Source organism: Erythrolamprus reginae, chromosome 2 (genome assembly GCF_031021105.1).
Source record: "Erythrolamprus reginae isolate rEryReg1 chromosome 2, rEryReg1.hap1, whole genome shotgun sequence".
In the NCBI taxonomy this organism is placed as follows: Eukaryota; Metazoa; Chordata; class Lepidosauria; order Squamata; family Dipsadidae; genus Erythrolamprus; species Erythrolamprus reginae.
The window spans coordinates 321,474,224-321,490,707 of record NC_091951.1 but is presented as its reverse complement, the minus strand read 5'-3'; the positions used below and the strand labels follow the sequence as shown (position 1 = coordinate 321,490,707).

Here is a 16,484-nt window from a genome sequence, read left to right as displayed (position 1 = left end):
AAGGCCAAATGGCATCGCCCTATACTGGAAATGCCTGCCTTGAAAGGAGAAATGTAAAAATTTTCTGTGGCATTTGGCTATAGGAATGTGGAGGTAGGCCTCAGTGAGGTCTAAAGAGACCATGAAATCTCCCGTGTGGATGGCGGCCAAAATAGATGATAAGGAGTGCATCTTAAACTTCCTATATTTGATGAATAGGTTCAGCTTCTTTAAATCCAAAATAGCTCTCCAACCTCCGGAGGATTTTGGAACCATAAATAGGATGGAATAAAAACCTAGACCCTTCTGACCGGAGGGAACCGGTTGAATGGCTCTGATGGACAATAAGTGGGAAATGGCCTCCTCCATACGGTTACAATCTGAGGAGGACCTGGGAGAAGGGCAGGAAATAAAACGTTTCGGGGGGGGAGAAATAAATTCTAAAAGAAGACCTGTTTGAACAGTGTCAATGACCCAGGGGTCCTTGGAGGTGAGACGCCAATTAGAGGCGAAATGGGCCAGGCGACCACCTATGGGAATTGAGGAAAAATTACCATCTAGGTTTCTTTGAAGCCCTGTTAGAGGACGCTCCCCTTTGGAAGCGAAAACCTCTGCCCCTGGAGTTCCTACCTTGGGAACGAAAGCGGGGGGAATACTGACCTGGAGATCTCTGATAGGAAGCCGCTTGATCTTGCTGACGCCCTGGGCGACGAAAGGACTGCGTTTTGGTAGCCTTTTTGGTGGTTGGACCCAAAACTTTCTTCTTGTCCGTGGTTTCCGTGAGGAGTGGATCCAGAAGATCACCGAAAAGAAGGTCGCGCTTTAAGGGTCCCAGGGATAACTGCCACTTCTGGCGTACTCCCGCTTGCCAAGGGCGAATCCATAGGAGTCTTCTTGCCGTTGTAGAGGCTGCAATAGACTTAGCAGAAAATCTAGTAGATTGTAAAGTGGCATCAGCCACGTACTGGGCAGCTGCAAAGACCTTGTTGAAGTCTTGTTGACCTCTCAAGTCATCGGGAGGAATATGCTGTTGAAGTTGGCGAAGCCACAGAAGCATGGCTCTGGAGAAAAAGGAAGCCGCTGCAGAACTTTTAATGGCCCAGGAATCTGCGGTGAATCCTCTTTTGAGCATTTGTTCAATCCGCTTGTCCTCTGGGCGGAGGACTTCCTCTGCTTCGCCTGGCACAGCAGCCGCCGAGTGAAGGATCTTGACAGGTTCATCCGGTTTAGGAAAGGATAGGAGCTCCTCATAGGAAGAGGAAAGTTTGTACAATTTTCTGTCCTTGGTTGAGAGATTAAGCCCAGAGGCTGGGAAATCCCACTGCTTAAGTAAGGCATCTTTAAACAATTTAGGCATAGGAATTACCTCGTTATCCTCCTGTTCCTCTGTGAAGTAAGGTAAATTCTCCTCCGGGGGATCAGTGGATGTGGAGGCCTGTTTCTCCTGGGCCGCCAATCCCGTAGAAATTCTAGCTTTGAGGAGGAGAGATTTGAACAATTGAGAAGGAAAAATAGTAATTGGAGAAGGAACCTTTATTTGGGATTCCTCATCATCTGAGAGGCCTTGAAAGGGATCCTCATCCTCCTCCATATCCTCATATTCGTCCTGAGAGGAATCTGAATCATCCTGAATAGGAGCTCTAACCGCTGGGGAAGAACCCAAGGGGCGGGAGGGACGAGGAGGTGGAGGAGGTAAGGGAAGCTCATTGATGGTAGAGAATTTAGCATCAATGGCCTTGGACAACACAGAAAAAATAGATTGGAATTCAGGAGGTAAACTAGAAATATCAGCAGGAATGGCAGAAGAATCCCTGAAGGCCTGGGAGGATCCTGGCTGGGGGGAATCTTCAATAATATCTGGTTCCTCTGGACCTATTCCCCATAGGTTAGGTTGGGGTCTGTCTAGGTTTGGCTCATCCAGAGATAACACAGGGACCCCAGAAAGAGGCAGACTAGAAGCCTCTGGGGGGTCTTGACTACTGAGTACTTGGGCCTGTACTTTCAAACGCTTTGCTGATTTGTCATGGATTCTTTGTAGGGCTAGGTCCCTTCTCTTCTCAGCCCTGGTGACCTTGGTCGAGGGGCGGGCCCCTGAAGAAGAGGAGGTCGAGGCCTGGGGGATACTGGTAATCTCATCGCCTGTAGGCCTGGCCTCTCTGGGACCTTTAGTTGTGCCTCTCTTGGGAAAAGTAGCCATAGTCTGACAATTAACAGAAGACCAGGCTGAGCCAAAAAACTGAATAATTAGGGAGAAGAATTTCAAAGCCTTCCCAAGAGGAATGGATCCTGCTCCGAGGCCTCGGAGCTGCTGAGACTTGAGGGCAATCTGGGCAAACCCAGAGTTCGTGTCCCCAAATCCAGCGTGGCCAGCCTCCCTAAACTTTAATTAAAGTAAACCAAGGCACTCTGGTTGGAGGCTTAGCCGGTGGAGAATTAAGCCTGAGCGTCCCAAAGCCCACTCCGGGATCCACGCGGTGGACTGAGGCCTACGCGGCTGGCAGGAGGCCAACACGAGAGGCCTAAATTTAAAAAGGGCGCGAAGGCCTTCGCGCCGAAAAATCGCTCCGTAATAGAATTCTTAAAGGGGAAGCGATCGACTAAGTCCAGGAGACTAGAAACAAGCGTCTCACTCCGCAGGAGGTATTTCTTAAGCCCTTTAACAATAATACAATAATGAATCAATGAATCAATACTTGCACCAAGACCTCCAGGCCAAAGGATTAAAGGAATCCACAAGCGGCAGCGGGGATCGTAAACGGCAAAACAGCCGGGGGAAAACGAAACCGCAACTTCTCCCAAGGAAAAAAGCCGAGCCACAAACGGCTGGCGCTATTAGTGCAAGTAAATAAATAAGGATAAACAATTCTTACTACTTTTGAAGGAAAAGATCGAAGGGAAGGTGTTAGAATGTTGAACGAGCTATCACAATACAACCGCAGGATATGCGAACTGAGCGAATTCTGGGGAAGGGGCGGATCCGGCAAGCTTTTTTAACACTAGGCTCAGTTCCACCGGATTGGACATGAGCAACCCATGTGACTGCTGGACCCGCTCCTTCAGTACGGAGAAGAGGCAAACAAATCTTAAACACTGGGTTTGTATCTCCAAAAGTTTGTATGAAGAGGTGTTCGTAAGACGAGGTATCACTGTACTGTGTTTAAGAATGTACTGGTAGCATTATTAGAATAATATCTACATCAAGACACCATGTCATTTTATTTTTGAAAGAAAAACGGTGAAGGATCAAATAAAAAAAAAGCTGGTCTAGATGAAATATATGATTAAGCAATTTACTGAATAGTACCCAACATAGTTCCCTCTAAGCTGAGCAGTGAGCAATCGCTCACTTAAAAATCATCATCAACTCAGAGTTTTCCAAACCTGCCCAGAAGCCGAGAGGGAAAGAGTGAGAGGGAAGGAGAGAGGAAGAGAGGAAGAGAGAGAAACAGATAGAAAAAAGAGAGGAAGGAAAAGAGAAAGAAAAAGAATGGGAGTAAGGAAGAGAGAAAGAAAATCAAAATCTAGTTTGAAACTAGCTCAACTATTTAAGTGGCATTTTGATATTGATAGAGTTGCCCTATTATGAGCTCACTGTTATAGACACACAGTACAGTATTTTATTTTGAAATTCTTTGAGGCAAAACAGGGTGGGTTTTTTATTTGTTTGTTTGTTTGTTTATTTATTTATTTATTATTTCTTTGCCGCCCAGTCCCGAAGGGACTGCCGCTCAGATACTATACTTTTCCGCCCCCCCCCCCAAAAAAAATTAGAGGGAACACTGGCACCCAATATTTTTCATTTCATTTTTTTATTATGGAATGTGGCTGTCCAAATTTTTACTGTCAAGGGTATATCATCTTATTTTTCTTTTGCTAATGCCACTTTTAATGGCTATTCTTTAGCCAGGTCTGTGCCTAGAAGAAGTTCTACTCCTATGCACTTGCAGTAAAAATGGAGCAATGGCTGGTGTCAGGTGCCAGAAACCTGATCCACAGGTGTAAGCTTCAAGCCGACTACCAATACTTTATTATATTCTACCTCCTATAGAAACATTTATTCAGACTATCAGTCTTTGCCTGAGAACAAACAGTTAAGGCTCAATGGAGCTTAAGGGAGGGTCATTTCAAGATCACTTGTAACCTGGGTCATTGATCTTTGCATCAATGACTCCTCACTTGAGTAAATGCAACATTTGAAGTTGTGAAATTGGGAGGCATTTTGGAGATCATCTGGTTTAGCTCCCTGCCCAATGTAATACTTCTCTACAGCAAAACTAAGGGCAATTTATGTTTCCTTGCTCATTAACAATACCATTATGCTTGAATATTCTGAAGTAAGATGATGTTATACCACCTTAATTTCATAGAGTCATTTATATATTCTACTGGCATATTTATTAGCATGCCGCACCATAGAAGAAGGGGGAAGGAAAGGCAGAAAGACATTTCCATACTATTCCCCTATTAAAATTAATGAGTTGAGTCTCGGAAAAGCTACTTGCCTCGTAGGAAAGATATGAAGATGAACAGGATTCCTATGATCCTAGATTATTTTTGTAGGTAACAAATAGACACCTGGGCTTAAACCAGCTAGTTAATCCTTTTAAAATTCTAAAGTTTCAGTCTGAGAGATTTCAACATATCATCCATTTCAACACATTGAAATCATATTTAATTATTGTCTGAATCATCCTAAATTACTGGGAATAATAATTAAGGATTTAAAACAATTAACAAAAGGGGTTTTTTGGTTGAGAGTTGTGGCCTGTTGGGAGGAATGTATAATATATTGGTGTCATATGCTAACCATGGATAAGACAAAAACTAGTGTTTTAAAAAATGTCATGAAACCTTTCATATAATATTTAGAACTGACACTGTCATCTGTCCTGGGCTATATAATAGCATAGTTCCCTTTTAATATGAACTAACAACAACAACAACAACAACAACAACAACAACAACAACAGAGTTGGAAGGGACCTTCTAGTCCAATCCCCTGCTTGGGCAGGAAACCCTACACTAATGGTTATCCAACATCTTCTTAAAAATTTCCAGTGTTGGAGCATTCACAACTTCTGGAGGCAAGCTGTGTCAGGGATTAATTATTCCATCAGAAAATTTCTCCTTGGTTCTAAGTTGCTTCTCTCCTTGTTTAGTTTGTACCCATTGCTTTTTGTTCTACCCTCAGGTGCTTTGTGGCAAAGAAGATATTGGAACACTACTATCATGCCTCTCTTACTCCTTCTTTTCATTAAACTTGTATTAGAATAAAACTGTAATATTGATGTATGAAATATATTACTTGCTTCAGAAGCTGCTTTTGACTTCTCCCCATTATGTTGATCAAGAGTGAGCAGACAGGCAGATGCTCTCCTTACATCCCACAATTTCACTCTACTGTCAGCACTAGAAAGAAAAACAAAACTTAACTTGAATATATTTAAATGTTCTTTTATAAATGCAGAAAATGACCTCTGACAGTTTCTTTTGGAATCACACTCTAATTATCCCCACCCCTCCCCCCAAATATTCTGAAAACAAACTCTAAAACGTTCTCCTCAAAACCATTGCTGATTCCAGATAATCTTCAACCAGTGAACCCCAACCTGCAATCACATGACCATATTTCAATAATCTGGCAACCAGCTTGCATTAGAAACATAGAAATATAGAAGATTGACGGCAGAAAAAGACCTCATGGTCCATCTAGTCTGCCCTTATATTATTTCCTGTATTTTATCTTAGGATGGATATATGTTTATCCCAGAAAGGTTTAAATTAAGTTACTGTGGATTTACCAACCACATTTACTGGAAGTTTGTTCCAAGCATCGACTACTCTTTCAGTAAAATATTTTCTCACGTTGCTTCTGATCTTTTCCCCAGATTGTGCCCTCTTGTTCTTGTGTTCACTTTTCTATTAAAAACACTTCCCTCCTGAACCTTATTTAACCCTTTAACATCATGCCCCCCTTTCCCTTCTGTCCTCCAGACTATGCAGATTGAGTTCATTAAGTCTTTCCTGATAAGTTTTATGCTTAAGACCTTCCCCCATTTTTGTAGCCTGTCTTTGGTTCAGTTTTATCAATCTTTTTGTAGGCATGGTCTCCAGAATTGAACACAGTATTCCAAATGTGGTCTCACCAATGCTCTATACCGCAGGATCACAATCTCCTTCTTCCTGCTCGTTATACCTCTAGATTTGCAGCAAAGCATTCTACTTGCTTTCCCTACCGCCTGACTGCACTGTTCACCCATTTTGAGCCTGTCAAATATCACTACCCCTAAATCCTTCTCTTCTGAAGTTTTTGCTAACACAGAACTGCCAATACAATACTCAGATTGAGGATTCCTTTTCCCCAAGTGCATTATTTTTCATTTGGAAACATTAAACTGCAATTTCCATTGCACTTATCTAGTAAACCTAAATCATTTGCCATATTATCCTCTGGAATCAGCTCCCCCCAGAGATCAGAATTGCCCCCCCTCCTCGCCTTTCGTAAGCTCTGTCGTCAGGCATGGGGGAATTGAGATATGTATTTCTTTCCCCCTAGGCCTATACAATTTATGCATGGTATGTTTGTGTGTATGTTTGGTTTTTAATAAGGGGTTTTTAATTATTTTAAATATTAGATTTGTCATATGCTGTTTTATTATTGTTGTAAGCCGCCCTGAGTCTACGGAGAGGGGCAGCATACAAATCTAATAAATAAATAAATAAATAAATAAAATAAATATCAACCCTTTGTACACTTTAGAGTCATCGGCAAATAGGCAAACCATCCCTACCAAATATAACCCAGAACAGACCCTTGTTGAACATCGCTTGTAACCAGTCTCTGCTCAAAATACTCGCCATTAACAACAATCCTCTGACATCTACGCTTCAGCCAGCTGCAAATCCACTAAACTATCCATTGATTAAGTCCAATCTTCACTAACTTATCTATCAGCTCTTTATGTGGAACTGTATCAAAGGCTTTGTCAATAAAAAGTGAAAAAAGGTGAGACTTGTAAAAGGTAAGACTTGCCTTCTTAAAGGCTTTTTAAAAATCTTATTACCTACTAAAACTATCAAATTAGGTATGGGGAAGGTTCAGGTTTACTTCAGGACTTTTAACATATTCCTAAGTGTGCTTTTTTAAAATAGTAATTTTATTAAAAAGTATAATTACAATGATAAATAATATAAACTATAAAAAGGTAGACGAAAAAGATTTTAGAAACTGTTGAAAAGAAAAAATAATAAAGTAAAAGAAAAGAAATGACTTTCCCTTCATCACAAGCATAGATAATTTCAATAACTAACCATCATGTTTTTAATAGAAATGATCTTTGATTTATTTCATCTCTCATCTATAAATGAATCGTTAAACTTTGTTGTTCAGTCCTAGGCAGCATAAGTTACCAGACATAACTCTACTTTAACCTTGATCAAATAAATCAACTATACAATCCTTCATTTTAAACTTTAGTCCCTTCAAATAATCTCCTAAAATACATTTCTCTTTATTTGCCCCTTACAAAATTCTTCAGCTTTAACTGGCTTCTTTTGTGAATCCTATATGACTATCCATTAACTTACTAAGTATGTTATTTATTTAAAAGATATTATTAAGACATAAGTCAGTTTCTTTTCTTATGTCAATAAACCATCTTTTTCCATATTGTTGTTATAGCTTTGTATTAATTCCATTTTCAAATCTGTCTCAATTTTGTCCTGTTCCACTCCCATAACATCTTTTAAACAAAGTCTATCTATAGAGGCAGACACTCTTAAAATTAACTTCTGGGTCCATTATTCAAACGTATCCTTCAATATGGCCGATGTTAAGATATTTTGCTACATTTAAAATTAATAAGTGAAATTTAAGTGTTATTTGTCTTTTTAACTGTGATCTTTAGATGCCTGTAATTCCCTCTAGTGTCCAACCTTCAAAATCCTCTCTGTTCTGTATTTTTAAAGAATTCAAAATAAAAGTATTTTCCCATAGGGTTCTCTTACTAAAACCCTTTGTAACTATTTATTTTGCTAGGAAAGTCACTGGTGTTTCAACCTTGAGGATACAAAGATTCCTAATAGTTGAAAAGCAGTTAACAAGCAATTTCCGAAAGCGATTAGAAAAAAATGTGGGAACTTCCTGTGAATGCCATGTGTAGCTGATATCCTTCTAGTAGCAAGATCATATTTGCAAGCATTGTGGCTAGATGCAGGAGCCAGATTGCTAAAATAACTCTGGAGGAAGGAGAGATTGTGGAGATTATCCATTTGACTCAGGCCAGCCAGTCCTCATGAGTAGATCACAAAAGCTGCTGTTTTGCAGTCAGCTTATGAGATAAGTGACTAGGTCAGAGGTCTTCAAACTTGGCAACTTTAAAACTTGTGGATGTCAATTCCCAGAATTCTCCAGCCACTATAGCTTATGAGAGTTGAAGTCCACAAGTCTTAAAGTTACCAAGTTTGGGGACCCCTGGGCAAGGTGCTGTGATTCCATCAAGCTCACACTCACAAAACCGCATTTGATGGACATGAATCTTGATCAGTTTCTTAATCATTTTGGGGATTTATTTTTTTTACTGTACTGGAGAGAATCTACATAGCAAAGTTTTGTATTCATTAGTTAAGTCCTCATTCTTTACAGAAATATCATGTAAATTTGATTTAAAAAATTTAAATATATGTTTTGGATTATGCAGCAAAATATGAATTAGAATCTGAATTTTGGATCCTGAACGGATTAAGGGTCCAGATAAATTTGGAATTTGATTTCATTAGAATAAATTTTATCATGGAAAAATTGTCAGGGAACTAAAGAGTTAAAAAAAGGAGAATGGAGCAGATATTATTATACCAAACCTTTTGATAAGACAAATAAATTTCTTGATAAGATAGATGCCGCATGCGTTAATGAAGCTGTAGAACAAGTACAATGAATAATTTTGAAATTATCTAGAAAAAGGATTTAAATATAAGTAATAAGTATATGGAGATACAGACATACAAGTGGAACTGATGGATGATTATTCCACAATGAATATGTACATTAGTAAATTTCTGACTTAACCCTAATTTTACATTTAAATGCCAAGACTTATATTCATGATTTAAAAGTATTTCTCTGCTTTTAAATTTTAAAAAATCAACTTAGGAAATGCTGCCAATTTGGGCATTTAAGGTCAGAGGCAAGGGACATGGTGGCATGAAGTGATACTTGCATAAATGCCATGACTTATATACTTGGATCAGGTGATTTAAGGGTGTGTGTAATCAGGGCAATTGCATGATTACGTCACTGTGTAATTTGTGCAAGATGTCATTTTTACGTCATTGCACTTTGTATGGATACCACTGTCGAAGAAATTTAGAATGGGTTTTTAAAACACTGATTGACTTTAATAAACATTGCTTTATTTTATTGGGTTTTTTTACCTTCCAGTTGCTAAAATAAATTCATAACGTGGTGACCAAGATACTGCTAGAATTTCTTGAGCATGACCTAAAAATATAAAAGCATAATAACATTTTTGGTTTATAAAGACAGGTTTAACATTGTTTTCTATTATTCTCCTCCTATATAAATTACATTGCAAATTTTTTATACCGACTTTAATATTACTGTACTGTATATTTTAAAAAGAATAGTAAATTTGCATTTTTGAAACAAAATGAACACTTTGTAAATTGCAGGGTTCATGCAAATCATAGAAATAACTTTTCAATTTTAAATTAACATGTATAAATTAGTTACATAAATACTAATTCTTATAGAGATCCAGCATTAAGTATTACTCAGTTTATAAGAATAACTAATTTTCTGAAGGCACTATTGAAAACCATAGAATATGCAGAGTGAAAGATGTTATTTTTTATATATCAACATAAATTCAGATGTAATTCTGGTAATGGTGGGAAAGCAGAATTTCTGATAACATGTATAGATACAGCACAATTAAAGGACATAGTTGTCACTGTGCTGCAGCTGTTTCAGGGTCTTGACAATCTTCTTATAGCTTAAGGCTATCTTTATGTAGACCAATAAGGTGCCATGTTGAACTTCCAGTGACCAGTATGAGAGTGCGATAACACCAACTTTAACACACTTGCACCACCCTCACACATGAGACCTTGTACCACTAACGTGGCATGATACTAGGAAGGGAAAATGGCTACTTGGGGCCCATTTGGATATTATCACTTAGGAGGGTACTCACTTTTGTTGCCAGCAGTTTAGACATTAATGGCTGTGTGCTGTGTTATTTTGAGGAGACAGTACATTTATATTTTTATATAAGCTGTATACTTACTACTTTGCATTGTAGCCAAGTGTCATTTCTTCACTGTTGTCACATGAAAACATATACTTAAATATTTACAAAATGTAAGGAGGTGTGATCACTTGTGACATATTGTAGATATCAGATACAATACTAAATAATCACTAAATACTAAGTATAAACTCCTTGGTGATGGCGAATGGGAACAGGGAAGGACAAAAGGTAGAAATAAGAAAAAGGAGAGTGCCCTACTAGAGAAATCACTCTCTGCTCATTACTTATTTTATGGAATAAAAACATTGTTTCATGGCTTACCTAAATTAATTTACAATTAAAAATATTTTTTAATTAACCAGGTGTAATCTAAAGCATTTGGACAAATATTATTACCAAGACAGTTTCTCAACTTCCTTAGGAAACTACAAGTTTACACCTCAAGGATATAAAACTCAAGGAGCCAGCTTAAGTAGACATCAGCATTTTTTATAATTATCAATAATATATCTTCAGGCCAATAAGATCAGAAAAATGTTAAGGAGGAAAGCCCTTCTTATGGTTTAAATGGCATTAAACACAACTGTCCTATTACAAAGAAAAAAGTTCTTTACACAGTGTGGTATACTCAAAGTAGTTATTGTCTAACATTTATGTTTCAGAGTAAGAAATACCCTGCAGAATGTGAGAACAAGATCCAGACTTGAAGTCACAAAGCCGTACTTTGGAGCTTTTGGTACCAACTGTAATAGAAAAAGACAAAAACACATTACAGAAAACAATGCGGTGCATTACTTTCAGGGCGACCCTTGTATATTATAGTAAAGGAAACATTTATACAGTATGTACTGTATACAGTAATCTCTCACTACTTCGCAGTTCAACTTTCGCGGATGGGTTTTTCAAAGGGGGCTTAAATCCATTAAATATTTTAAATCCATTAAAAATTCATTAAATTCATTAATTATTCTATTAAAGAAACTGGTAGGATATCACATGTAGTTCCAGCTGAGAAACATTATAGAATGACTGTTTAATGCAAAGGGTGGGTTTTAAAAGTCCAGATACTCATTAAATACATTAAAAAAATATTTCCTCTACTTCACGGAAATTCGTTTTTCATGGGTGGTCTTGGAACGCATTCCCTGCGAAAAATGAGGGATCACTGTATAGCAAAAGTGTATATACATCACCCTATACAGAGTTTCCATTGGATAGCTTTTAATGCCGGCATAATATTTTCCTTGTTCATTAGTTATTTTCTAACAACTCAAAATTTAGTCACAATGCCTGGTAAACCATGTTACATTTAATTAGTTGCATAAGTTCATTGAAACATAATTCATCTTGACCCAGTCAGTAATGTGAACCATGAATATTCTTAAAAATATAATGATGGGGGAAGAGAGAAATTATATATGAATCAGATATGTGACCCCATCATGTAATAAATATGACTGAAATTTTTATTTTAAGATTATTATTATTTGCTATACCTAAGAATCAGACTATCCAAGAAATATTTTAATAGTATAATTTGTGCATGTTTATTTTAAAAAGCTCCAATGTGTTCACAAAAGCCTGGCAAACATCTAGAAAATACATTACAAAAGAAATTAACAGTATGTACTATTCAAATATTCTTTTTCAAAAGTAAAAGTCTGTACAGACCAATAATTATAAATAGAAAGCAATAGCAGCCCACTAAAATTATGCCACAAATTTTAACTGTAAATTATGTTATGTTGCAATCTTGAATACAGAAAAGAATTATTTTTAAAAATGAGACAGTTAAACTGTTGTTGTCATAATCAAAATATATTTAAAATTAATGCAAACCTGCAATTAAGCAATGTCTTGTAGCAACAGGAGACATATGATGGCTATATACTGTCTCATCAAAATAAAATTCATCAGCAGGCTGTTAATTGAAAAACAATACATTAATAAATATGTGAACCAATTCCAATCTTAACTGGAAGCAATAGACCATAGTTATAATTTATAACACATTAGCAAATATAAAATTGTGTCATGATTTAATCCTGCATATACCATCACTATAATATCAAGATATGTGTATTTATAACTACACGATTAAACAGCTTCTACTTCAATATTTTTAATCCTGTTTTCAACTACAAAAGAGACACCCCCCCCCCCCAAATACCATTCTACATTTATATTACCTTGCTACATCAGTCACAGTGAATCAGCAGAAAGAATAAATTATTCATAGTTACACCAAAAGTGGCATGCTGTGTGGATATTTTCCCTTTCTAACTCTAAGATCATTCAACATAACAAGTCAAAATGTAGCTTGTGGATTTAACTTAGCCTGCTTGTTATCTTAGCTATTATGGCTTGTAAACTACAATTAAATTGAGGAACCCTGCTTTAATAAACAATGGTTATATAATGTATAGTTTACTGCAATGTTTAAGCCGTGTCTGACATTTACAAGTAATATAATTTACTGATTTAAAAGTTACTTTTCATGATCAACTATTTAACTTTCCATACCAAGTACAGACTCTTTGCTGGTGTGTGATTCTACATCAATTCTTAAGACTGATCATACATTAGGCTTGATTGTATTGTGTGTTTATTTAAGTTGCTTTACAAAAATTAACCAATCCCTTATAAAAACAAGGATGTGTTAAAATACTACTGTTTTTCTTTCATATAAAAACAAATTAATAAAGAAAACTTACCTGTAAAGTATTTGTATCCCATAGTTTCAGTGTTTTATCAAATGAACTTGAGGTAAACATGCCAGTATCATGAGGATACCACTGAACAGTCTCTACACTGTACTTATGAACATCAGGATGGCTCCTATAATGCAGTCATAAAGAAGTAAAGTTAACAGGGACTGAATATGTTAATTCTTTCAAGACCTAAGTAGCAAATTTCTTGCAGGAAGAGCTAAGATTAGTTCAAACAGGAAAAAAAGGTTAAAATATCTCAAACACTATACTAATTGTAATTATACCTTCATTTAATATAACAAAGCAGAACTTAAAGCTGGCTCTGCCACCTACTGGGTAAATGTTTAATCACACTATTTAAACATATAGATCCAAGGAAGATCTATATAAGAAGGCCATCTCTTGTAATCAGCAGTTTTCAATCTGTTTCATTTCATAGCACACATTACAAAGGTGGGACTTCCAGGTTTTGAAACGGGAAATCCTATGGCATCACAAATAAAATGGAGGCAATCCACCTGGTGCCATAGAGGTAGGTTTCTGGCTGAGGCAACATACCTGCAAACTAGTAGTGGGTTCTAAAACCCTTTATTACTGGTTCGTGCATTACTGTGCATGTACAGAAGCATCTTGGGCAGCCTCCCACCGCCACCACTACTGGTTCTTAGAACCAGACAGAACCGGGAGCAACCCATCGCTGCTGCAAACCTATTGCAGCACACCAATGTGCTGCAGTACAATAGCTGATAACCAAACTTTGCTCTAAATCAAAGCGTACAAAATTAGGAGTCATTAGGGCAAACTTGGAAACAATGGACCAATGCAGAGAAGACCAGAGTTTATTGCTCTGGGGTAGCTCTGAAACGAAGTTATGTTCTAAATACAGTGTTCCCTCGATTTTTGCAGGGGATGCGTTCCAAGACCGCCCGCGAAAGTTGAATTTCCGCGAAGTAGAGATGCAGAAGTAAATACACTATTTTTGGCTATGAACAGTATCAAAAGCCATCCCTTAACACTTTAAACCCCTAAAGTGCAATTTCCCATTCCCTTAGCAACCATTTAGATTATTATTCACCATGTTTCTTTATTAAAGTTTATTAAAAAAAATATTTATTAGAGGTGGACGAAAGTTCGGTGATGACATATGATGTCATCGGGTGGGAAAAACCGTGGTATAGGGGAAAAAACCGCAAAGTATTTTTTAATTAATATTTTTGAAAAACCGTGGTATAGACTTTTCGCGAAGTTCGAACCCGCGAAAATTGAGGGAACACTGTATATCAAAAGAAACAGAAATTTGGTTACTTTCCTGGCTCTCTCTGAATCACAAAATAAAAATACAGTATATACAATCCCTACAAAACAAAACATACATAGTAAAGCCCGAAGAATCTAGTGACCTTCATATGGTTTGGCTTATGATCATGATGCATTGGTATCTAGTTTGGTGTCGACTTTTAGTAACCATATAGATACATTGTTTTCCATGATGACTACATTAGCACTACTGCCTTCCATATTCTATATGAGTTAGACTGGCTGGAGGGAGATTGGCTGATTCAAAGTTGCCAGCCAAAGCATCAAGGTTAAAGAAAACTGACCTAGGTACAGTAGAACCTCTGGTCATGACCATAATTTGTTCCATAACTTTGGTTGCAATCTGATTTGGTCATGACAAAAACTTAATGCAGTAGCCACATAGGGTCACTGTTGTTTTAAAACCAACAACAGGAAATTTAGTGATTATAAAAAAACAAAGGCAGGGAAGGGGAAATTGGCTGTTCCCATTTTTGATGGACACCCGAGTATGTGTTCATGAGCAGATTCAAAACTTTTGTCAATTTTTTGGCCAGAACCCAATTTGTTCGTGGTCAGAAGTGTTTGTGAAAAGAGGTTTTATTATATACTTAATTGCTACAAAAGAAAGAGAAGTACTGCGGGCAGATAGAACGAAGTATAATTAAAGTACAATAAACTTTGCCTACTGATTTTTAAATTTATTTACCTGTGAGAATACAGATGAATCCGCACAAGTTAGCAAAATGCCTTTATTTTATACTCTTTAGGATAAACTGTAAATTGTAAGTATAGTCCTTTACTTACAACAGTTCATTTATTAACCATTCAAAGTTAAACAGCACAGAAAAAAGTGACTTAAGACCATTTTTCACACTTGTGACTGTTGCAGCATTCCCATGGTTCACATAATCAAAATGCAGATGCTTGGCAACTGACTCATATTTATGATGGTTGTCCTAGAATCATGGGGTCACCCTTTATTGACCGTCTGACAAGCAAAGTCAATGGGGAAGCTGTGTTCACTTAACAACCATATTACTAACTTAACTGCAGTGATTCACTTAACAGCTGCAGCAAGAGTGGTTGTAAAATGGGGGAAAACACACTTAATCAATGTTTCATTTAGGAACATAAAATTTGGGCTCAATTATGACTATAACTCAAGGACTATTGTAATAGGAAACTCAACTCATTATAATTTTGATAGCTAGATAGATATTAGATATCTATATCTATACTGTCTCCTGCGATATACATCCCAGACACGAATAAGATCGCAGACAGTTGGCCTTCTCCGGGTCCTGTCGACTAAGCCAGCGTTTCCCAACTGGTGTGCCGCGGCACACTAGTGTGCCACGAGACACGGCCAGGTGTGCCGCGAAGCTCCTAGGGAAGCTCCAGCTGGGCGGGGCACTGCCGGTGCCGACCTGGAGCTCCCGCTCGCAGCTGTCCCCCGGCTCCTGCTCGATGCCACGGTTTTCGGCGCTCTCCTGCTGGGCCCCAAAGAAGGCAGGAAGAAGGAGAGCTTCATTCTTCGCGCCTTTTTCTCGCCTTCCTTCTATGGGGCCCAGCAGGAGAGCGCCAGAAACCGCGGCATCAGGCAGGAGCCGAGGGACAGCTGCGAGTGGGAGCCCCAGGGCGGAGGCACCGGCAGCGCCTCGCCCAGCTGGAGCTTCTCTGGTGTCGGCGGCAAGTGTCCTTTGGGGCCCGGCGGGAGGGCACTGGTGGTGGGAGCGGGGGTGGTGGCTGCAGCGGCCGCAGGAAATCGCGGAGAGATGACGGCGGCGAGAGGGAGCTCCAGGCGGCGGCGAGAGGGAGCTCTCTCTCTCTCTTTCTCAGCTGACTGCAAGCGGGAGCCCTGACGGTGGCGGTTGGATGTGCTGCTGGACGCCGTACATGCTGGCGCTGCGGGCCTGGCATATACGGCGTCCAGCAGCACGTCCAGCTGCCGCCATCAGGGCTCCCGCTTGCAGTCAGCTGAGAGAGAGAGAGAGAGAGAGAGAGAGACATAGCAAGAGAGGCAGAGAAAGAGAGACAGAGCGAGAAAGAGAGACAGCAAGAGAGGCAGAGAAAGAGAGATAGAGAAAGAGAGAGAGAAAGAGAGACATAGCAAGAGAGGCAGAGACAGAGAAAAAGAAAGAGAGACATAGCAAGAGAAAAAGAGAGACTTAGCAAGAGAGGCAGAGACAGAGAGAAAGAGAAAGAAAGAGAGACATAGCAAGAG

General features: G+C 38.5%; 1 protein-coding gene across 1 annotated transcript in view; it reads right to left on the bottom strand.

The window, feature by feature from the left end:
* Positions 1 to 16,484, bottom strand: part of ERCC8 (ERCC excision repair 8, CSA ubiquitin ligase complex subunit) — a 40,174-nt gene that overhangs the window by 18,001 nt on the left and 5,689 nt on the right. Inside the window, exons 4-8 of the mRNA XM_070743306.1 lie at positions 12,965 to 13,088; positions 12,090 to 12,171; positions 10,925 to 10,993; positions 9,412 to 9,478; positions 5,285 to 5,388 (exon numbers count right to left, since the gene is read on the bottom strand). Of these exons, the coding sequence (XP_070599407.1) occupies positions 5,285 to 5,388; positions 9,412 to 9,478; positions 10,925 to 10,993; positions 12,090 to 12,171; positions 12,965 to 13,088 (446 nt within the window). The remainder of the gene's footprint in view (positions 1 to 5,284; positions 5,389 to 9,411; positions 9,479 to 10,924; positions 10,994 to 12,089; positions 12,172 to 12,964; positions 13,089 to 16,484) is intronic.